Consider the following 22,577-nt stretch of genomic DNA (forward strand, 5'->3'; position numbering starts at 1 on the left):
AATGAGGTGGTCAGGTTTTTTAATGCTATATATGGTACCCTAGTTACTAAGCAAAGGATGCATTTTAAGGGAACAAGAGTGGAAATAGGGAAACTGGTTAGGAGACAGCTTAAACAGTTTAGATGAGGAGTGGTGAAACTCCAACTCAGAACAATGGATTAAAATGGAGAAAGGGAGGTACACTGAGGAAATAGTAACAACTACCAATGTCAGAATGAGAGCAAAGAGGAGGAGCCAAGGCAGAAGGGAGCCAAGGCAGAAGGTACCCAAGGAAAATGGTGAATGATGGTGTTACAAACTGGGGTACATGACATGAGATTTAGGAAAAGTTTAGATAGAATAAATCTGTGAGGTTAATTTTGGGCAAGATAAGCTTAAGACGATTGTAAATTATCCAGAGGCAGAAGTCTAATCAGTTCAGTTCAGTTCAGTTACTCAGTCGTGTCTGACTCTTTGTGACCCCATGAATCGCAGCACACCAGGCCTCCCTGTCCATCACCAACTCCTGGAGTTCACTCAGACTCATGTCCATCGAGTCAGTGATGCCATCCAGCCATCTCATCCTCTGTCATCCCCTTCTCCTCCTGCCCCCAATCCCTCCGAGCATCAGAGTCTTTTCCAATGAGTCAACTCTTTGCATGAGGTGGCCAAAGTACTGGAGTTTCAGCTTTAGCATCATTCCTTCCAAAGAAATCCCAGGGCTGATCTCCTTCAGAATGGACTGGTTGGATCTCCTTGCAGAAGTCTAATAGCAGTTGAATATTCAAGTCATAAGACCAGAAGAGAGACACAAGCAAGAGAGGTAAATTTTCGTATTGTCAATATGATGGTACAACCATGTACGTGCGTGTGATCACTTCAGGAAAGTATATTCAGTGAGAGGAAAATCATGCCAAGCATTCAATCATGTACCATTACTATCATTAAAGCAGAAGGGAAGAAAGAAGAACCTATGAAGGAGAACAAGAAGAAAAAGAAAGGAAGGTGTTAATAGAACTACTAGTGTGTAGTATCTTGAAAGTTAAGTGTGGTAGTCAATACTGCTACTTCCACTATTTCCAGTTCACTTCCCTCTGGATATGTGTTAGTATTTCACTTTCATAGAACCTTGGACAAATGACTGGCTTTGGCTAACCAAATGTGAGTGGAAATAACATGTGTGATTTCTGAGGAAGGATTGGAAACTTTATTTAAGGTGTACGTTTTAAAATTTTCATCTCTGTTCAAAAGTTTTGTGGTTAGTGGAAACTATTATAACTGCTTCCATATCAGTACACTTTGGAAACACTGTGATCACTCAGGAACTAGAATATTGTACTTTTTAATTCATTAAATTAAGTATCATTGACATTGTACGGGAGGCAGGGATCAAGACCATCCCCATGGAAAAGAAATGGAAAAAAGAAAAATGGCTGTCTGGGGAGGCCTTACAAATAGCTGTGAAAAGAAGAGAAGCCAAAAGCAAAGGAGAATAGGAAAGATATAAGCATCTGAATGCAGAGTTCCAAAGAATAGCAAGGAGAGATAAGAAAGCCTACCTCAGCGATCAATGCAAAGAAATAGAGGAAAACAACAGAATGGGAAAGACTAGAGATCTCTTCAAGAAAATTAGAGATACCAAGAGAACATTTCATGCAAAGATGGGCTCGATAAAGGACAGAAATGGTATGGACCTAACAGAAGCAGAAGATATTAAGAAGAGGTGGCAAGAATACACAGAAGAACTGTACAAAAAAGATCTTCACGACCCAGATAATCACGATGGTGTGATCACTCACCTAGAGCCAGACATCCTGGAATGTGAAGTCAAGTGGGCCTTAGAAAGCATCACTATGAACAAAGCTAGTGGAGGTGATGGAATTCCAGTTGAGCTATTTCAAATCCTTAAAGATGATGCTGTGAAAGTGCTGCACTCAATAAGCCAGCACATTTGGAAAACTCAGCAGTGGCCACAGCACTGAAAGAGGTCAGTTTTCATCCCAATGGCAAAGAAAGGCAATGCCAAAGAATGCTCAAACTACTGCACAATTGCACTCATCTCACACGGTAGTAAAGTAATGCTCAAAATTCTCCAAGCCAGTCTTCAGCAATACATGAACTATGAAATTCCAGATGTTCAAGCTGGTTTTAGAAAAGGCAGAGGGACCAGACATCAAATTGCCAGCATCCCCTGGATCATGGAAAAAGCAAGAGAGTTCCAGAAAAACATCTATTTCTGCTTTTTGACTATGCCAAAGCCTTTGACTCTGTGGATCACAATAAACTGTGGAAAATTCTGAAAGAGATGGGAATACCAGACCACCTGACCTGCCTCTTGAGAAACCTATATGCAGGTCAGGAAGCAACAGTTAGAACTGGACATGGAACAACAGACTGATTCCAAATAGGAAAAGAAGTGTGTCAGGGCTGTATATTGTCACCCTGCTTATTTAACTTCTATGCAGAGTACATCATGAGAAACGCTGGGCTGGAAGATTCCACAAGCTGGGATCAAGATTGCCTGGAGAAATATCAATAACCTCAGATATGCAGATGACACCACCCTTATGGCAGAAAGTGAATAGGAACTAAAAAGCCTCTTGATGAAAGTGAAAGTGGAGAGTGAAAAAGTTGGCTTAAAGCTCAACATTCAGAAAACGAAGATCATGGCATCTGGTCCCATCACTTCATGGGAAATAGATGGGGAAACATTGGAAACCATGTCAGACTTTATTTTGGGGGGCTCCAAAATCACTGGAGATGGTGATTGCAGCCCTGAAATTAAAAGACGCTTACTCCTTGGAAGGAAAGTTATGACTGACCTAGATAGCATATTCAAAAGCAGAGACATTACTTTGCCAATAAAGGTCCATCTAGTCAAGGCCATGGTTCACCCAGTGGTCACATATGGATGTGAGAGTTGGACTGTGAAGAAAGCTGAGTGCCGAAGAATTGATACTTTTGAACTGTGGTGTTGGAGAAGACTCTTGAGAGTCCCTTGTACTGCAAGAAGATCCAACCAGTCCATTCTAAAGGAGATCAGTCCTGGGTGTTTTTTGGAAGGAATGATGCTAAACTGAAACTCCAATACTTTGGCCACCTCATCGAAGGGTTAACTCATTGGAAAAGACTCTGATGCTGGGAGGGATTGGGGGCAGGAGGAAAAGGGGACGACAGAGGATGAGATGGCTGGATGGCATCACCGACTCAATGGACAAGAGTTTGAATTAACTCCAGGAGTTGGTGATGGACAGGGAGACCTGGTGTGCTGCAATTCATATGGTCACAAAGAGTCGGACACGACTGAGTGACTGAACTGAACTGAACTGAAATATCATTTTGTTCAATTAATTTGCAGCACTGGTGTTAAAGTTCATTTATCTTTTTAAAAAGTATAGTTGATTTATAATGTGTTAGTTTCAGGTGTGCAGCAAAGTGATTCATATATATATATATATATATATATATATATGTATAGATAGATAGATAGATTCAAATTCTTTGATACTATAGGCTGTTACAGGATATTGAATATCATTCCCTGTGCTGTTCAGTAGGTCTTTTTCTTTATCTATTTGAAAGTTTGGAAACTTTTAAGAGCCAGTACATGAGTTTCTATGTTCCTCTCCCCTGGCCATGGTGAGTAGCATTATGCCAGGTGATCTTGGATCTATTATTCTGTGTCCCTTATTAAAGATAACAGAAGAGAACATCCCTCCCCACAACCTGAGATAGATAAATAGTATGAATGAGAAATAAGACTTTGTTGTTTTAGGACACTGATATTTCATGATTAGTACTACATATTGATAAAATCCATTTTGACTAATAAATCAAAGGAGTAAAGAGTTTCAAAAAGATGAAGTGATCAATAATAATAACACAATAATAGCATAATAACTGCAATAGTTGCCATCAATATAGTGCGTACAATATGCCAGTGACTGTTATACTCATTGTACTTACTGTTATTCCAACATTACAAATAAGGAATCTGAGACACAGAGCTATTAAGAACATTTTCCAGTATCACCTAGGTAGTAAATGGTTGATTCGTCATACTTTGGCAGTTTGGTTGCAAGTTTATGCTCTTAACTATTACTTATACATCTATACAATATTGTTGGCTATTACAAAGATATCTAGTAATATAGAGAATTGAAAGTATGTATTAGGTTTGGTAACATGGAAGACATTGGTGTTCTTCACATACAGTGTTTCAGTGGAATGATTAGTGCAATGATGAGTTTTTAGGACTTGGCATAGAGGTAGTAAACATAGAAAATACTTTCTGGGAATGTGCTTGAAAATGAAAGGGATGCATATATAATTAATATATGCAGGAGTAAAGGAAATAGTTATTTTTTGAATGTAGAGACTGGCACATATTTGTGAGATAGCTGAAAGTGGCTACTAGAAAGTCAAAGATTGAAGATACAGTGGAAATACGGTTTTTCTGACATCAGGTTTCCAGAGAAAATTGTCAGGAGATGGTATCCAAACTTTAGTGAACATTTTCCTTGTAAAGAAGGAGGGATACCTCTTCTCGCACTTCATGAAAAGACATGAAATTAGACATAAATGTTGAAAAGGAGGTGGGGAGGACTGGACAGAGTAGAAATATGAGTAGTTATAATTTATGAAGGAGAATTTGAAGAGATAGAGAAAAGTGGAGAAATAGAAGAGAGATACACTTGTAATAAAGTGCATGAAAGAGTTTGAAGAGGAAATGGAGTGAAGTAGGTGTAAATAGAAGAGAGAATGTATGGAATGAGGTGGTTGGAGAGATTTAAAGATGATGAGATATGGATGGATAAAAGGCAGTAAGAAAATGGAAGAGAAGTTAGAGGGAAGAGTGATAGGCAAAAGGGAAATGAAAAGATACAGAGATTGAGACCAACAGAGGAGAAAGAAAACAGAAAGAATGAGGAGAACAGGATAGGGGAAAAGCTAAGTAACAAAAGGAAATTAGAGAATAAGTTTAAGTTTTGGAGGAGGAATAGAAAAGAGAAGAAAGGAGAAGGGAGGATGAGAATATGAAATATGAAGCAGGAATGGTGCTGATTAAGGAGGGCAGAAGGAGAAGCAGACCAAGAGATTACTCACCTGAAAATAGAGTTGGATGAATAGAAAAAGATGGCCATTAGATCTTTAATTTTAATCTGAATTGGACAAAAAAGTGGAGTTTAATAAGACAGGAGTCTATGCAGAATGGCCTTGTGCTTGTTTTGAAGGACAGAACAGAGGAGGTACAGATATTCAGAAGCATGATGAAGTTAGTGGTTCCCTTACACAGTAAATACTTCATGATGGACCCAAGAACGTGGGTACAGAGGGAAACCTAGGCTCAAAACTTAAAATGAAAGCTTGACACTATTTATCACCCCATAATTTATTCATCTAGTGACTATTAGAGCCTCGCTTGGAGAATTTTGAGCATTACTTTGCTAGTGTGTGAGATGAGTGCAATTGTGCAGTAGTTTGAGCATTCTTTGGCATTGCCTTTCTTTGGGATTGAAATGAAAATTGACCTTTTCCAGTCCTGTGGCCACTGCTGAATTTTCCAAATTTGCTAGCATATTAAGTGCACAATTGCACTCATCTCACATGCTAACAAAGTATGCTCAACATTCTCCAAGCCAGGCTTCAACAGTTCATGAACGATGAACTTCCAGATGTTCAAGCTGGATTTAGAAAAGGCAGAGGAACCAGAGATCAAATTGCCAACATCCACTGGATCATCAAAAAAGCAACAGAGTTCCAGAAAAAGCATCTACTTCTGCTTTATTGACTCTGCCAAAGCCTTTGACTGTGTGGATCACAACAAACTGTGGAAAATTCTGAAAGAGATGGGAATACCAGACCACTTGACCTGCCTCCTGAGAAATCTGTATGCAGGTCAAGAAGCAACAGTGAGAACTAGACATGGAACAACAGACTGGTTCCAAATTGGGAAAGGAGTACATCAAGGCTGTATATTGTTACACTGCTTATTTAACTTATATGCAGAGTACATCATGAGAAATGCTGGACTGGACTGGATAAAGCACAAGCTGGAATCAAGATTTCCAGGAGAAATATCTATAACCTCAGATATGCAGAGGACATAACCCTTATGGCAGAAAGCGAAGAAGAGCTAAAGAGCCTCTTGAAAGTGAAAGAGGAGAGTGAAAAAGTTGGCTTAAAACAACATTTAGAAAACTAAGATCATGGCATCTGAACCCATTACTTCATTGCAAATAGATGGGGAAACAATGCAAACAGTATGAGACTTTATTTTCTTGGGCTCCAAATTCACTGCAGATGTTGACTTCAGCCATGAAATTAAAAGACACTTGCTCCTTGGAAGAAAGGTTATGACCAACCTAGACAGCATCAAAGGTCCATCTAGTCAAAGCTATGGTTTTACCAGTAGTCATGTATGGATGTGTGAGTTGGACTATAAAGAAAGCCGAACACTGAAGAATTGATGCTTTTGAACTGTGGTGTTGGAGAAGACTCTTGAGAGTCCCTTGGACAACAAGGACCAGTCCATCCTAAAGGAAATCAGTCCTGAATATTCATTGGAAGGACTGATGCTGAAGCTGAAACTCCAGACTGATGCAAAGAACTGATTCATTGGAAAAGACCCTGATGCTGGGAAAGATTGAAAGCCGTAGGAGAAGGGGACGATAGAGGATGAGATGGTTGGATGGCATCACCAACTCAATGGACATGAGTTTGTGTAAACTCTGGGATTTGGTGTTGGACAGGGAGGCCTGGCGTGCTGCAGTCCATGGGGTTGCAGAGTCGGACATGACCAAGTGACTGAACTATACTGAACTAAGTGCAGCACTTTCATAGCATCATCTTGTTGACACATGAAAAGCACAAGTTGGATTAAGTCTAAAGAACACTCAATTTCTCAGGAAGTTTCATTCTACAGCATTCCTATCGTTATTTTGACCCTTAAAAACGGTATCTGGGTTCCATAGGAAAATTAAAGGACAACTTTTTAGAAATATCTGACCAAAGTTTGCAGGGCTATTTTTTAGGACAATTTAGAATCAAGCCTTCCCTTGCTTCATCTTGTGATCTCAGGACAACCATAAAAATACAGGCCAAAGCTCATTACCTGCTTTTTCAATTTTGGAACAATACAAAAGAGATGATCAGAGTCCAACTCAAGATAATGTAAACATTTATGAGATATTTTCCATTTTTTTTCAGACATGGATATATAGGAAACTTTTTTTCTATTAATGACATCTTACTGATTAATGAAGATATGGGTAAATATGTTCATTGTTATATTCATTGTCTTTATATATAAATGTATAATATATAATACAATAAAAAAGTTTCACTGATTATTTGAATAGGAGTAAAAAGTACTATTTGAATTTAGCTAGATTTTATCTCATTCAGTTGAATCATTCAACATGTTTATACAAGTACTATTATATACTTTGGGATATGTGCTGAACTACAGAGATAAGATACAACTCATGCTCTTAATGACTATTCGATCTAGTAGTTAAAGAAGACATATGCACAGATAGCTGCACAATAATATAAAAGTCCTTAAATAGAGGCAGGTACAAAATATGATGGGATTACAGGATAAAAAGCATCTAAAATCATATGGAGACATCAAGGAAAGTTGTACAAAGAAGATAATGCTTATCCTATATCTTGAATTTTGAAGGAAGTATAGGTAACTGTTAAACAGATGAGGGGCAGATTAATATACTGAAGGATATTCCAGGAAGGGAAATAGCATATGCAAGTATTTATGAATTGACATTGTGTGTCAGAAAATTCATGTCTCTTATTAGAACTTTCATTTGTTGATTCTTTCCAAAATATTTCTTAAGGGCTTAACAAGACCCAAACAGTGTTTGGGACACTAGGGATTAAAAAAAAAAAAGTGTTAAAAAGTAAAAGTGTTAGTTGCCCAGTACTGTCTGATTCTTTACGAACCCATGGACTGTAGCCCACCAGGCTCCTCTGTCCATGAGGTTTCCCAGGCAAAAATAGTGGAGAGTGTTGCCATTTCCTTCTCCAGGAGATCTTCCAGACCCAGGGATCGAACCTGGGTCCCCTGCATTGCAGGCAGATTCTTTACCATCTGAGCAACCAGGAAAGCCACTAAGGATAAAGTGGTAGGCAAAAAATAGATGTGGTTTCTGTTGTCATATTGTTGTAAGGAAAAGCCAATTTTGACTCCATGTTGGAACTGTTTGTTTGACTTACTATTCATTGCTTTTGTTATTATAATCATACATGATGACCTGCCTCAGAGAACCCTGCCCTTCTGCCTGAATATTAATTCAAAGTGCCTATGTTAAGGGAGACATCTTGACCCTGTCCATCTGTGGATGGCTGCAAGAAAACAGAAATTAACACATCCCCTCCCTAAGGCTGCCATTTTAGGAAATATTTGCAAGATTAATGGCCTTTTTACTTTGTTTCCTCACCTCCCTCCATCTGTGATGTATAAAAGAACCTGGCATCCAGACCCCAGTAAGATGGTTATTCTGAGACATGAGTCTGCCATCTTGGTCAGCCAGCTCTCTGAATAAAGTCATATTCCTTGCTTCAGCACCTCATCTTCAATTGTTTGGCCTGTGCTGCAGCAAGCAGAGTGAGCTTGGACTTGGTAACAGTATAGGTACATTCTAGTAGATCCCTTGGAGTAGGGAATGTCTACCCAGTCCACTATTCTTGCCTGGAGAATTCCATGGACAGAGGAGCCTGCCAGGCTACAGTCCATGGGGTTGCAAAGAGCTGGACATGACTGAGCAACTAACACTTTCACTTTAGTGGGGAAAACAAACTGTTAATGCAAGTTCATGTGCCCAATGCAAAGTGAGACCAAACAAACTGAAACATTGGAGTTTGGAGCAGAGAAAGGTTTATTGCAATCCGTGTGGTGCTGAGTTCAAGTTCACTCTGCTTGCCACACATCAGGCCAATAAGTCAGGAGATGATTTAAGGAATAATGACTTTATTTGAAAAGTCAGCAGACCCAGAAGATGGAAGACTAATGTCTCAAAATAACCATCTTATTGGGGTCTGGATGCCATTTTTTAAAAATAGAACACAGAGCAGGAAGAGGTGAAGAAGTAAAGTAAGACAACCATTAATCTTAGAAATATCTCCTGAAATCGAAGCCTCAGGGAGTTGTTGTTTAGTTGCTAAGTCGTGTCTGACACTTTGTGACCCCATGAACTGCAGCATGCCAAGTTTCCCTGTCCTTTACTATCTCCCAGAGTTTGCTCAAACTCATGTCCATTGAGTTGGTGATGCCATTCCAACCATCTCATCTTCTGTCACCTCCTTCTCCTCCTGCCCTCAGTCTTCCCCAACATCAGGGTCTTTTCCAGTGAGTCAGCTCTTCACATCAGGTAGCCAAAGTATTGGAGCTTCACCTTCAGCATCAATCCTTCAGGTGAATATTCAGGGTTGATTTCCTTTAGGATTGACTGGTTTCATCTCCTTGCTGTCCAAGAGACTTTCAAGACTCTTCTCCAGCATCACAGTTCGAAAGCATCAATTCTTTGGTGCTCAGCATTCTTTATGGCCCAACTCTCACATCCGTACATGACTACTGGAAAAATCTGTTAGTCTGGTTTTTCTGGAACTACTGGAAAAACCATTGACTCTATGTACCTTTGTTAGCAAAGTGATGTCTCTGGTTTTTAATATACTGTCTAGGTTTGTCATAAGTTTTTTTTTTTTCCAAGAAGCAAGCATCTTTTAATTTCATCTTTTAATTTCAATATAAAAATAATTTAATTTCATGGCTGTAGTCACTGTCTGCAGTAATTTTGGAATGCCAAAAAATAAAATCTGCTACTGTTTCCACTTTTTCCCCATCTATTTGCAATGAAGTGATGGGACCAGATGTCATGATCTTGGTTTTTTGAATGTTGAGTTTTAAGTCAGCTTCTTCACTCTCCTCTTTCACTTTCATCAAGAGGCTCTTTAGGTCCTCTTGGCTTTCTGCTATTAGAGTGGTATCACCTACGTATCTGAGGTTATTGATATTTCTCCCAGCAGTCTTAATTCCAGCTTGTGCTTCATCCAGCCCAGCATTTTGCATGATGTACTCTGTGTATAAATTAAGTACGCAGGGTGACAATATACAGCCTTGATGTACTCCTTTCCCAGTTTTGAACCAGTCTGTTGTCCCATGTCTCGTTCTAATTGTTGCTTCTTGACCTGCATATAGGTGTCTCAGGAGTCAGATAAGGTGATCTGATGTTCTCATCTCTTTAAGAATTTTCCACAGTTTGTTGTGATCCACACAGTCAAAGGCTTTAGTGTAGTTAATGAAGCAAAAGTAGATGTTTTCCTGGAATTCCCTTGCTTTCTGTATGATCCAAGGGATGTTGGCAATTTGATTTCTGATTCTTCTGCCTTTTCTAAATTCAGCTTGTCCATATGGAAGTTACTGGTTCATGCACTGTTGAAGCCTTGAGGAGGGGATTTGCACATTTCTGTTTTCTTGCCATCATCCACAGGTGGACAGAATCAGTATGTGTCTCTGAACATAGGCCCTTTGGTTTAACATTCAGGCAAAGCAGCAAGGGTCCTTGAGGTAGGCCATTATGTATAGACAGTATCCTTTTAGTGAACAAAAGCAACTGGATGCAAAGTTTAAAATAAAGGAAACAGATCCAACTTGTAGTCAGATTTTGTTCTTCCCTGTAATACTTGCAAGGAGACAGGTTGCTCAAGCCCTCAAAACCCTGGAACTCCCCAAAGGTTTTTGACAAAACATTTTTAAAATCCAGATGAGGGAGGGAGGTGGTGTCACAAGGGTAACTTCATCAATCCTTCGCTCCAGGAGGCCAGGGGCTGTGTCCTTATGGTCATCAAGTAGTTAACTTCTTCGATTTGGTGGGAGGTTTCTCCCATCTGTGAAACAGCTCAGGAAGTTTGCATCAAATACTGTTATCTAGGTACTTCAGAAAGGAGCTAAAGCAGAGGATTTGGGGGAGGGCCTGTCCCTTGGGAAGAACCCATAGGGTCCTGTTTGGTTACATTATCAAGAAGAAAGTGGTATTTTTTGACCATTTAAGAGAGGCTTATTGTCATATTCAGACCTGCATACCATCCTTTATTCTTTGATTGTATGATTGGGTCAGTTTTGCTCATGTACTTGGGATGTTTCAATGACATTTTTGAAAAGTAAATTGTGCATAATACCTGGACATTCCCCAGCAACACACAGAAATGTTAATAATAAAGCTCTTCTCTTCTTGCTTTAGATGCAAATAACTTGCATCTGAGTCTAATAGCAGGAATCATGGAAGGCATTTGGGTCACATTGTTAATTCTATAGGACTTAATGTAATGAAATCAACCAAGCATTGATAGCTTTGTTTCACACAACCCTTTTTTGTAATGGCTTTTGCTGTAGGGGATTCCACCTATAGTTTCTTATTCTTCTTTTTTTTTTTCCAAATTACAAATTTTATTTATTTATTTATTTATTTTTTGGAGGCTAATTCCTTTACAATATTGTATTGGTTTTGCCATAACTGACTCACAGAACCTCACTTAGTGTGTCTCACTCAAATCAACAGAAGTAAGAGCACAGAAGAGATATAGTGGCTCATTTTGAACTCTGAGAAAGATTACAATGAGGTGGGAAGCAAGTAACATTACGAGTATTCTGTTAATCACAAATTATGCTGTGTATTCCATGTGGTGATATCAAACCCTACCCTCCAAGAGTTCGCATCTTAGCAGGAAAGATAGGACACATAATTTACTATACTATAGGGCATAATCAAAGTTTCAAAAAAGCCAACAATGAAGTGCTCTAAGCTAAAAATGATAGGTTTCCATACAACCTGGATGTGGTGACCCAACAACGAAAGAACAAATAACCAAGGAGGGTCTTGGAATGCAGGAATGGAAAAACCATACCCTTATCTTCCTTCCCTCATCCATGTTGTAACTATTAGTGGAACAGTATAACCTGTCTCCCCTCCTGCCCCATAGGGAGGAGGTATTTACCTTACTCTTCCCCACCCAGTATACATGCCTCATTCAATAAGCAAATGACCCATAAGACCCCTATCCAAACTCCTTGTACCCTGGGTATAAAAGTGGACTAAGGACCCCCATTCAACACTGGTTCTCTCTTGAGCTGGCCCGCTGTTCTAACAGCATTTTCCACTCTAATAAGCTTTATTTCTCTCTCATTCTGTCTCATGTCTGGAAATTCTTTTAAAACCCGTGCCAGGACCATGACACTGGAGGCATGGGCCCAGATGTGGAAAAGCATCATAAGGAAACTAGCATTTGAGCTGGAGAGAGGGAGGGAAGAATGTACTCCCAAGAGGTCTTCTCACATTTATTTCATTTTTGCCAGATGCAAAAGGAAATTAGGACCTTGAAATAACAAAAATTACCTTTATTCTCAAAGGCAAGAAGCTGAACCCCAGGCAGACTGAGTCTGTTTAAAAGATCATTTTAACACAGATCAGAAGGGTCCCTCTAGTTCCAAAGAACCCAACTATTTTAGATGCTACTGTTTTTAAACACAAATTAGCGTGTCCAATGCCCAGTGAGGCCAAACAAGGGGAAACATTGGGGTTTAGAGCAGAGAAAGGTTTATTGCAGAGCCATGCAAGGTTTTGAGGTGGATCATGCATAAAAATCACAAATTCCCCAATGGAGACAGGGGACACAGAAAGGATGTGTACCTAGGAGGACTCCACAGGGTCCTGTTTGGTTTTACTACCCCTAGAAAAATGAAGACTGTCTGTTGTAGTGAAGAACTTTAGAGTAGGAATTAGGCGCTCTAAGTGTGAGTCCTAACTCTGGCCCAGATCAGCAGTTTAACCATCAACAAGGCATTTCTGTTCTCTGGACCTCAGTTTATTCTTGTGGGAAAAGGGACTGAAAATACCTGCTCTACTTATCTTGCAGAAATATTTATTAAACCAAGAAATATTTATTGACTACATGCTATGTGCCGATCACTATACTATGGATGGGATTACAATAATATATAGAGACCCTTCTCGCAAGTTTCTCATAGTTCTGTTTAGAAGATAGACACATAAACAGACTGATAATCCTGTGTGGTATTAAAAAATGATTAAAGAAAAGAATTTAGATGATACGAACAATTTCACTTCATGAGGTGAACAGTCTCCTTTTGAAGAACCTCAGAATGGAGAGGAAGACAGGAAGCTTTTATAAAATAAAGAATAAACGAAGAAGAGAAAAATAGGAAATATTAGAAAATATCTGATTAGGTAGAGCCATATAATCTACCTTGCTTAGGGTATGAGATGGCCCAGAGTTGGCTTGGCCATTGAAAATAGTTGACTGGATATACTGTGTTTCTCTGTCAAGTAGAGAATTTATAGGAACACTAAGGTCATCTAAGTTTTTGTTTTCTGATGTAGCACTCAGGCAGCAGTGGCTCCATCTTGAGCCTAGAAAGTTATTTCAACAACATTAAGCACTAAGCTGTTTGTACAAACTGCTCTGGGATTTCTGTGAACTGCCTATAGGGCACATACAAAGTATCACAGAAAAGGTAATATTTGAGCATGAACTTGAAGGAAATTTGTTTCACATATGAAGAGGAAAGGGTGTTTCTGGCAGGACAAAAAAAGAACCCAACAATTTGTACAAAGACTCAAAAGCATTAAAGCTTTGTTTGGCAAAATTGTAAGTATTTACAGATGGCTGAAGAGTGGGAAAAACTTATGAACATCAGAAAATGAGGATAGAACAACGCATGTGAGGTAATTGTTAAAACCTATATGTGTTCCATATAATGGCTAAATGCAGTGGTAAAGAGGTATAAATTTATATACAATATTATATAGGTTTCAGGTGTACAAATAATTCACAATTTTTAAAGGTTATACTTTAAAGAGTTATACTATAAGAATAATTATTATAAAATATTGGCTGTATTCCATGTATTGTACAATATATTCTTGTAGTTTATTTATTTGAAGATAGTACTTTGTACCTCTTAATCCCTTACTCCTGTCTTTACCTTTCTCCTTTCATCTACCCACCAATAATCACTAGTTTGTTCTCTGTATCTTACACTATCCAGCCCATTCCCCATAGTTTCCTCTTTGAACTCATCATCTGTTAATCTTCCCCCTTGGCCTCTCCACTACAGCCACAGTGGCCTAGTTGCTATTTTTTTTTTAATATATTGGGCACCTTTCTACCTCTGGGCCTTTGCATTTGCCACTTCCTCTACTTTGAATATTCTTTCTCCAGCTGTTCATAAGGCTCACTCACACAACCTTCAGGATCATTGCCTAAATGTCACCTACTCAGTGAGATATTCCCTGAATACCCTATTGAAAATTGGAATCCCTTGTCAATACTTTCTACTCACATCTTATTTTTCTTCCTGAAGCATATTGCCTTTTATTACATGATATAGTTTACTTATTTTACTTGTTTGTTTGGTGTTTTCCCTCTACTCAAATGTAAGCTCTAAGAGGGAAACAACCTTGGTGTGTTTGCTGATATACTTATATTGCTTAGAATAATACCTGGCATATAATAGGTGATCAAAAATTATTTGTTGAGTATAACAAGTAGCAAACTTTTAGTCAGCTCCATCCCAGACTTGGGTGACTTGAGAAATGTTCTTCCCTTCTGCTTAATCATATGTAAAATATATGAGGCCTTCCTTGGTGGCTCAGATGATAAAGAATCTGCCTACAATGCAGGAGACCTGGGTTTGATCCCTGGGTCAGGAAGATCCCCTGGAGAAGGGAATGGCTACCCACTCCAGTATCTTGCCTGGAGAATTCCATGGACAGAAGAACCTGGTGGGCTACAGTCCATGGGGTTGCAAAGAGTTGAACACTACTGAGCAATTAACACTTTCACACTTTCACTTTCAAAATATATGAGGGAATAAAATTGGATGCTTTCTGTAAGGGTCTTTCAGATATGAAATTCTAGGAAAGAGGCTAGATGACCACTCAAGAGGATAGGCTGAGATATTGTGCTATTAAGGAATCATATTAAGATGCTATTTTCCTAGAAGCCTAGGAATACCTGAACCCTACCTTACTCTATCTATATCTTCTCTCTGCAAGCTCCCTGTAGAAGTACATGCTTTTAGGAAAGCAAAAATCATTCATTAGTTAATTGATTCAGTGGATATGTATTGAACACCTACAGTGTGCTAGGTAGTGTGCTATGCTGCTGGCACACATCAAAGAGAATCCAAGACAAAAATCCATAGCTTTACAATAAGGAGGAAAAAATGATGAGAAGAAATAAATTATACGGCATGTTATAAGTTAGGTACTATGGGAAACTGTGGGAGTTGGTGACGGACAGGGAGGCCTGGTGTGCTGTAGTCCATGGTGTCGCAGAATCAGACACAACTGAGCAACTGAACTGAACTATGGGAAAAGAAAAGGCATGGTAAAGTTTACTAAGTGTAGTGTGGATAGTAAACTGAGTGGAGGTCAGGGTAGGCTTCATTCAGAAGATAATAATTAAGCAATGACTTGAAAGAGGCACGAGAGCATAACAAGTGCACAGGCTATGACACAAGAGAGACATGCATGTTGGAAGACTAGCAAGGAAGCCAGGGTGACTGGAACAGAGACAACAAGGGAAGGCACAGTAGGAGATAAGCCATAGAGGAACAGAAGATAAGATCATGTAAGAGCCTGTAAGCCATGGCAAGGAGTTCAGCTTTTACTCTGCATAGAATGAGGAAATACTTGATGGCTATTGTGTAGAAAATATAGTATACAGAGAAAGGGTAAAAGTAGAGATACAAGTTAGGAGGCCATGGAAGTAATAAAACTTTAACTTATTACTGTGGTGGAGTAAAAACCAACTGTTGAGAAACAAAGATTAGGGTGACAAGGGAGCCAGGGTGCTACAAAACAGTAGAATGAGGACAATACCTGAAGAGGGTGTGGGTATGTATATGCATGTGTGAAGGGCTTAAACACATCTTCCCATCTGTATTCACATCTGTATCTTTCATCCCCAAAGAAAATGATTTCCTATATTGCCTTTTACTTCCTATTTTCTTTCTGCATAGGAATCAAAACAGATCAAAACTTGGTTGGGACTCAGTTCCTGTAATCTGATTGTCACATTTTGAGGGGTCTTGGACCGTTTTTGAAAAGCCAACTGAAGACTAATTGTTGTTCACTCGCTAAGTTGTGTCAAATTCTTTGCAACCCTGTGGGCTGCAGCACGCCAGGCTTCCCTGCCCTTCATTGTCTCCTGGAGTTTGCTCAAACTCATGTCCATTGAGTCAGTGATGCCATCCAACCATCTCATCCTCTGTCACCCCCTTCTCCTCCTGCCCTCAATCTTTCTCAGCATCAGGGTCTTTTCTAATGAGTCAGCTCTTCACATCAGGTGGCCAAAGTATTGGAGCTTCAGCTTCAGCATCAGTCCTTCCAATGAATATTCAGGGTTGATTTCCTTTAGGATTGACTGGTTTGATCTTTTTGCTGTCCAAGGGACTCTCAAGAGTCTTCCCCAGGACCAGTTTGAAAACATCAATTATTTGACGCTCAGCCTTCTTTGTGGTCCAACTCTCACATCTATACATGACTATTGAAAAAGCCATAGTTTTGACTATACAGACTTTTGTTAGCAAAGTAATGTCTCTGCTTTCTAATACATTGTCTCGTATATCTCATTCATCTTGTGTAACTTAAATTTAGTACCCTTTCACTAATACCTCCCAGCTCACGGCAACCACCATTATATTCTCTGCTTCTGCGAATTTGACTATTTTAGATTCTACATATGAGTAAAATCTTACAGTATTTGTCTTTGTCCACCTTATTTCACTTAGCATGATGTCCTACAAGTTCATCAGTGTTGTTGCAAATGGTAGGATTTCTTCTTTCTAAGGCTGGATAATATTCCATTGTGTGTAGGTACGTTTTCTTATCCACTTATCTGTTAATGGACATTTAGTTTGCTTCCATGTCTTGGCTATTGTGAATAATTTTGCAATAAAACATGGGAGTACAGATATCTCTTTGATATCTTGATTTCAATTCCTTTGGACAGAGAACCAGAAGTGGGATTACTGGATCACATGGTAGTTCTATTTTTAATTTTTGAAGAGCCTCTCTACTGTTTTCCATAGGGGCTGTACCAATTTACATTCCCACCAACAGTGTAGGAGGATTCTCTTTTTTCCACATCCTCACCAACACTTGTTATCTCTTATCTTTTTTGATGACAGCTGTTCTAACAAATGTGAGGTGATACCGCATGTGGTTTTAATCTGCATATCCCTGATGAGTAGAGATGTTGAGCATCTTTTCAAGTCCCTGTTAACCATTTTGTATGTCTTCTTTGGACTAATATCTATTCGGGCGAATTAAAAATACTGTGTTAAATTCTTAAAATTTACTAAGTGGGCAGATCTTATGTTAAGTGTTTTGTCACAAAATAATAATTTAATTTAATAACATAATAATAGTGCTTCCCTCGTGGCTCAGCTTGTAAAGAATCTGCCTTCAGTGTGGGAGACCTGGGTTGGGAAGATCCCCTGGAGAAGGGAAAGGCTATCCACTCCAGTATTCTGCCCTGGAAAATTCCATGGACTGTATAGTTCATGGGGTCGCAAAGAGTCAGACATGACTGAGTGACTTTCACTTTCAACATAATAATAAAAGAGGGTAGAAGCAAAGTTTTGAAGAGGATGGATATTTTGTGGCATAGATTGTGGTGATGAGTATATTAGCCTGAGTTTAGTCTGGGTGCTTTCTGCTGCATAAAAAGGTTGAAGGGGTCTTAAAAGTGGTAACAAGGAGGAGAGAAGGCATTAGGGTGCATTTAAGTACCAGTGAAAAGACCACAGCATAATCTGGCTTTTGAAGTACCCTACTCCCACCAACACCTGCTTTATCATTACTTATCTGTGCTTAGGTAAAATGGGTATAAAGTGGATGGGAATGAAAATAGGAAAGCTATTATAATTCAGTTCTTCTCCTAAACAGAAATCAGTACCTTTTGCATCTTGGCTTTGATAATCTATTTGTTGTGGTTATATTTGCCATGTCCTCAGGACAACAGGATAGACATAAAGTAATTTCCCCTTGGCATTACTCATAATAGGCAGTATCTTGGAAATACTAATAATAAGTGGATAAAAGGAACAGTTTTCTTTATTAAGCCCTCATGAAATCTTTTATGTATCCAACAGGAGCAGGCTTCTCAATGAAAGATATTTCTCTTGTATCAGGTTCTCTGAGTCCTGAAACTCCCTACTTATGCCTTAAGAATAAAGAGTAGATTGGTGGAATATTGCAGGCTGACTTGAGAATTGAGCTTTTGTCCAAGACACATGGGAAATTTTATAAATATCCAAGGGATTAGTTAGAGCTGCAAGGATACTTGCCATCTAGTTTAACCTCTTACTATTTAGATAAGGAAATGGAAAATAAGAGGTGGGTAAATATTTGCTAAAGGGCACACACTTGGTTTCTGCCTTCCAGCCTAGAGTTCTTGCTAATAAACACCTGAGCATGTTTGCTTTCGTCAGCCTGTTTTGAGCAGTATCCACTATTGCTACTGTGATCATTTATGAGGTGGTACACATTTATCAAGTTTAACAGTTAACCAGGATAAGAGATTATTGCCAGTTGGCCACCTAAAACTCTTAAGAGGATGGCAGGGATTGAATCCAGTATAACCAGGGGGTATACAGGTTAGCTAGAAAAAGCTCATCAGAGTTAGCTGTCAAATAATTATGAATTTTTGCGATTCCCATTTCCACATAGCAGGTTACTTCCTAGGACAAAGAAAGTTGAGGCTCAAAATATATGAAGGAAAAAGACAGGAAATTTTAGAACTGATTATTTAGACAGAGTAATGCCAGAGAATGAGTATGTGGGTATGGCAAGTCTTACCCAATCTAGATTTCGATTGAGGAATCTGTGAACAGTCTCTCCTACATGTTGTCCCTATTAAGAGCACATGAGTTCTTCATACTTGACCTCTAAGGTGTTTGATGTCCTCCATAAACTTTGTAATTTTTTTTTTCTTGCCAGCTGCTGTGTGTGTACATGAATGTGCAAATGTGTGTATGTGTTCTGCAAGAATCACCTTCAGCAGAGCCATCTTTTGTTCTTATTATCAGGTTAAAGGTATCCTTTCTACACATCCCTCCTCTCCAGTGCAGTCTCTAAATTTTTTAATTCACACGATAGCCTGCTGAGGAGAATTATTTCAGAATAAACTGCTGGGCTTCCAAGGTGGTGCAGTGGTAAAGAATCTGCCTGCCAATGTGGGAGACGCAAGAGATGTGAATTCGATCCCTGGGTGGGGAGATCCCTGGAGAAGGAAATGGCAACCCATTCCACTATTCTTGCCTGAAAAATTCCATGGACAGAGGAACCTGGTAGGCTACAGTCCATGGAGTTTTAAAGAGTCAGACACAACTGAGTGACAGCACACACTCACACAGGCAATTAAACTGTGATCAGGACTGAATGACTCAGAACCTGGTGTTTCCATGCTTCTTTGGTGGGCAGGTAGCTAAGGGAGCTCAGCTAGGGCAGATAAATGATATTTGTTTTCCTAAAGGTGGTAAAGTGGATTCATATCTGATCTAAAAATCTGGATACTGCTTTGAGAGGCTCTCTAGTCCAGTTACTCCATCCCTTGTGTTCATAAAATCTTAGATCTCAGTGAACCTATACAAACAAATTTTTGGTTTTTTTAGCAGCACTCCACTGCTGGTGAATGGAAACCGAGCTCCATGTTTAATACCATTCATTTTAGCTTAATTTCATGTTCTGTTCTTCCTTTCAGGTTAACAATTCATGCCGAGTGTCCCATGCATTTGGAAGATTTTCCTATGGATGTGCATGCCTGCCCACTGAAGTTTGGAAGCTGTATGTATTTTCTTACTTTCTGTTTTCTGATCTCCCCCCTACCCCCCGCCAAAAAAAAATGACATAGTTCCTATTCTGTCCCTTAGTAATTTCAAAAGCTGAGAGCTTTAATTTGGGCTAGTATGTAAGTGGGGAAGGGGAGTGGGATGGAGTAGTACTAACTGATCAGGAGATTTAACCTTTAATAGAGTTTTCATTTTAGGAAGCAAACATTATTTCACCATTTTAGACTAATTTTTTTGTCATTAGCTTGTAACATTAACATCTGTTTCCTAAATTATCCATAAGACAAGCCAAGACAGAGCTGATATAAAGCACAATAATAGCTTCCTAAAGACAAGATCCTTCTAACAGAAGGTGTTTATATTTTTTAAATGCCTATTCTATGTGCATCTTCGTATAGTTCTATCTAATTCTCTATAGCAAATGATAAACAGTAAGAGATGGGAAATTTTCTCCTTTTAAGAGAGTATTGCCCTTGCCAATAGCTGTAAATCTGGCAGGGAAATAAGTACATACATAGCCCATTTTCAGATAATTAGAAAAATCAAAATTGAGTAGAATTTGAGTGAGTTTCTGACTAAGAATTTCAGAGTAAGTTTAACTTGGGTGTCATCAGAGCAACAGTGGCAGACTTTATTTTTTGGGCTCCAAAATCACTGCAGATGGTGACTGCAGCCATGAAATTAAAAGACGCTTACTCCTTGGAAGGAAAGTTATAACCAACCCAGACAGCATATTAAAAAGCAGAGACATTACTTTGCCAACAAAGGTCTGTCTAGTCAAGGCTATGGTTTTTCCAGTGGTCATGTGTGGATGTGAGAGTTGGACTATAAGGAAAGCTGAGTGCTGAAGAATTGATGCTTTCTTACTATGGTGTTGGAGAAGACTCTTGAGAGTCCCTTGGACTGCAAGGAGATCCAACCAGTCCATCCTAAAGGAGATTAGTCCTGAGTATTCATTGGAGGGACTGATGTTCAAGCTGAAACTCCAATACTTTGGCCACCTGATGCGAAGAACTGACTCATTTGAAAAGACCTTGATGCTGGGCAAGATTGAAGGCAGGAAGAGAAGGGGACGAAAGAGGATGAGATGGTTGGATGGCATCACTGACTCAATGAACATGAGTTTGGGTAAACTCCAGGAGTTGATGATGGACAGGGAGGCCTGGTGTGCTGCAGTCCATGGGGTCGCAAAGAGTCAGACATGATTGAGTGACTGAACTGAACTACACTTGGAGCAATATATCATGGTCTGTGTTTATCATCTCTAAATTATATTTATCTCTGTATTTTAATGTAGAAAGTGCATTTGAAAAGACCCAAATAATTACGTGTGACATATTTTTTTCAATCATTGTCAAAATTTACAAATTATCTCCTGTAGGCCAGGCTCTATTATAGGAGCTTGGAATGCATCCATGAATAAAACAAAGACCCTGCCCTTGTGGAGCTTATATAGAGGAGAGAGTGATGGCAAAAGAGAAAATAAACACTAGATTAAAAATTAAAGTATAAAGTATGTTGTAAAATGAGACACACCATAAGAAGACATAAAAGTACTGCAGAATAAGGTGGAGTCAATCATGTCTAGGTGGAAGATAGGCATTGCCATTGAAATTTAAAATAAAGTAATCATTGTAGTCTTCTTTGAAAAGTGACATTTGGGCAGAAAGTTTGAGGAGGCAAAAGATTTAACAAGACAGATATTTTTGGAAATAATACTGTAGTTATAGGGAACAGCCAGGGACAAGACCCTGAGTCAGAAATGTATCTGACTTGTTAAAGAACATCAAAGTGCCAGATGTGAGATCAAAGAGGGGGTCAGGTCATCTGCAGTCTTGATGGACAGTAAAGCACTTTGAATTTTATTCTGAGGGAAAGTGGAGTTATTGGAATATTTAGATATATTATCTGATTTTTGTTTTTTCAAGAATCATTATGGATACTCTGTTAAAAATAAGTATGAGAAAGATAGAAGCAGGGAGTCCAGTTAATAGGTTATTGTAATATTTCAGTTGAGAGATGATGATGGCTCAGATCAGAGTGATAGTGGCATAAGTGATAAGATTCTGATTCTGGACACATTGTGAAGGACAATCCCAAAGCATCCTCCAATGAATTAGATATAGACTATCACAAGAAGAGAACTCAAGGATGACTTATAGATTTCTGTCCTAATGGATTTACTATCAAGTTAGGTAAGTATTACTTCCATTCTATGTAGGATAGAGTTGTTCATGAGTGAACAAGCTCCCCTCATGAACAATTAGGAAACCTAGAACTGTTGAGCAATAAGGATTGAAAAGACTAAAGTTCTGGAGATAGGGTACAACCTCCTTTATTCTTGGTGTGTGTGTTGCTCAGTTGTGTCTGACTCTTTGCAACCCTATAGACTGTAGCTTGCCAGGCTCCTCCTTCCATGGGATTCTCCAGGCAAGAATCCTGGAGTGTGTTACCATTCCCTTCTCCAGGGGATCTTCCCACCCAAGGGATTGAACCCAGGTCATCTGCATTGCAGGCAGATTCTTTACCATCTGAGCCACCAGGGAAGCCCCTTCATTCTTGGTGGTACTTTCCAATTGTGGCCGTGGATTGCAGCTTGGAATTCAAGTTTTGCCCTGATCATAGGGCTGCTGCTGGATGATATATATAAAAAAGTAATAGAAAATGAACTTATGGTTGCCGGGGTTGCCAGGAAGAAGGGACA

At 39.1% G+C, this 22,577-nt stretch overlaps 1 protein-coding gene across 3 annotated transcripts in view; it reads left to right on the forward strand.

Moving 5' to 3' along the window:
* The window catches only part of GABRA3 (gamma-aminobutyric acid type A receptor subunit alpha3), a 237,585-nt gene that overhangs the window by 161,583 nt on the left and 53,425 nt on the right, over positions 1-22,577 (forward strand). For all 3 annotated transcript variants that reach the window (XM_006059662.4, XM_044936782.2, XM_044936781.2), the window contains exon 6: positions 19,786-19,868. In XM_006059662.4, the coding sequence (XP_006059724.1) occupies positions 19,786-19,868 (83 nt within the window). The remainder of the gene's footprint in view (positions 1-19,785; positions 19,869-22,577) is intronic.

This window comes from Bubalus bubalis, chromosome X, assembly GCF_019923935.1.
Source record: "Bubalus bubalis isolate 160015118507 breed Murrah chromosome X, NDDB_SH_1, whole genome shotgun sequence".
NCBI classification, from domain to species: domain Eukaryota; kingdom Metazoa; phylum Chordata; class Mammalia; order Artiodactyla; family Bovidae; genus Bubalus; species Bubalus bubalis.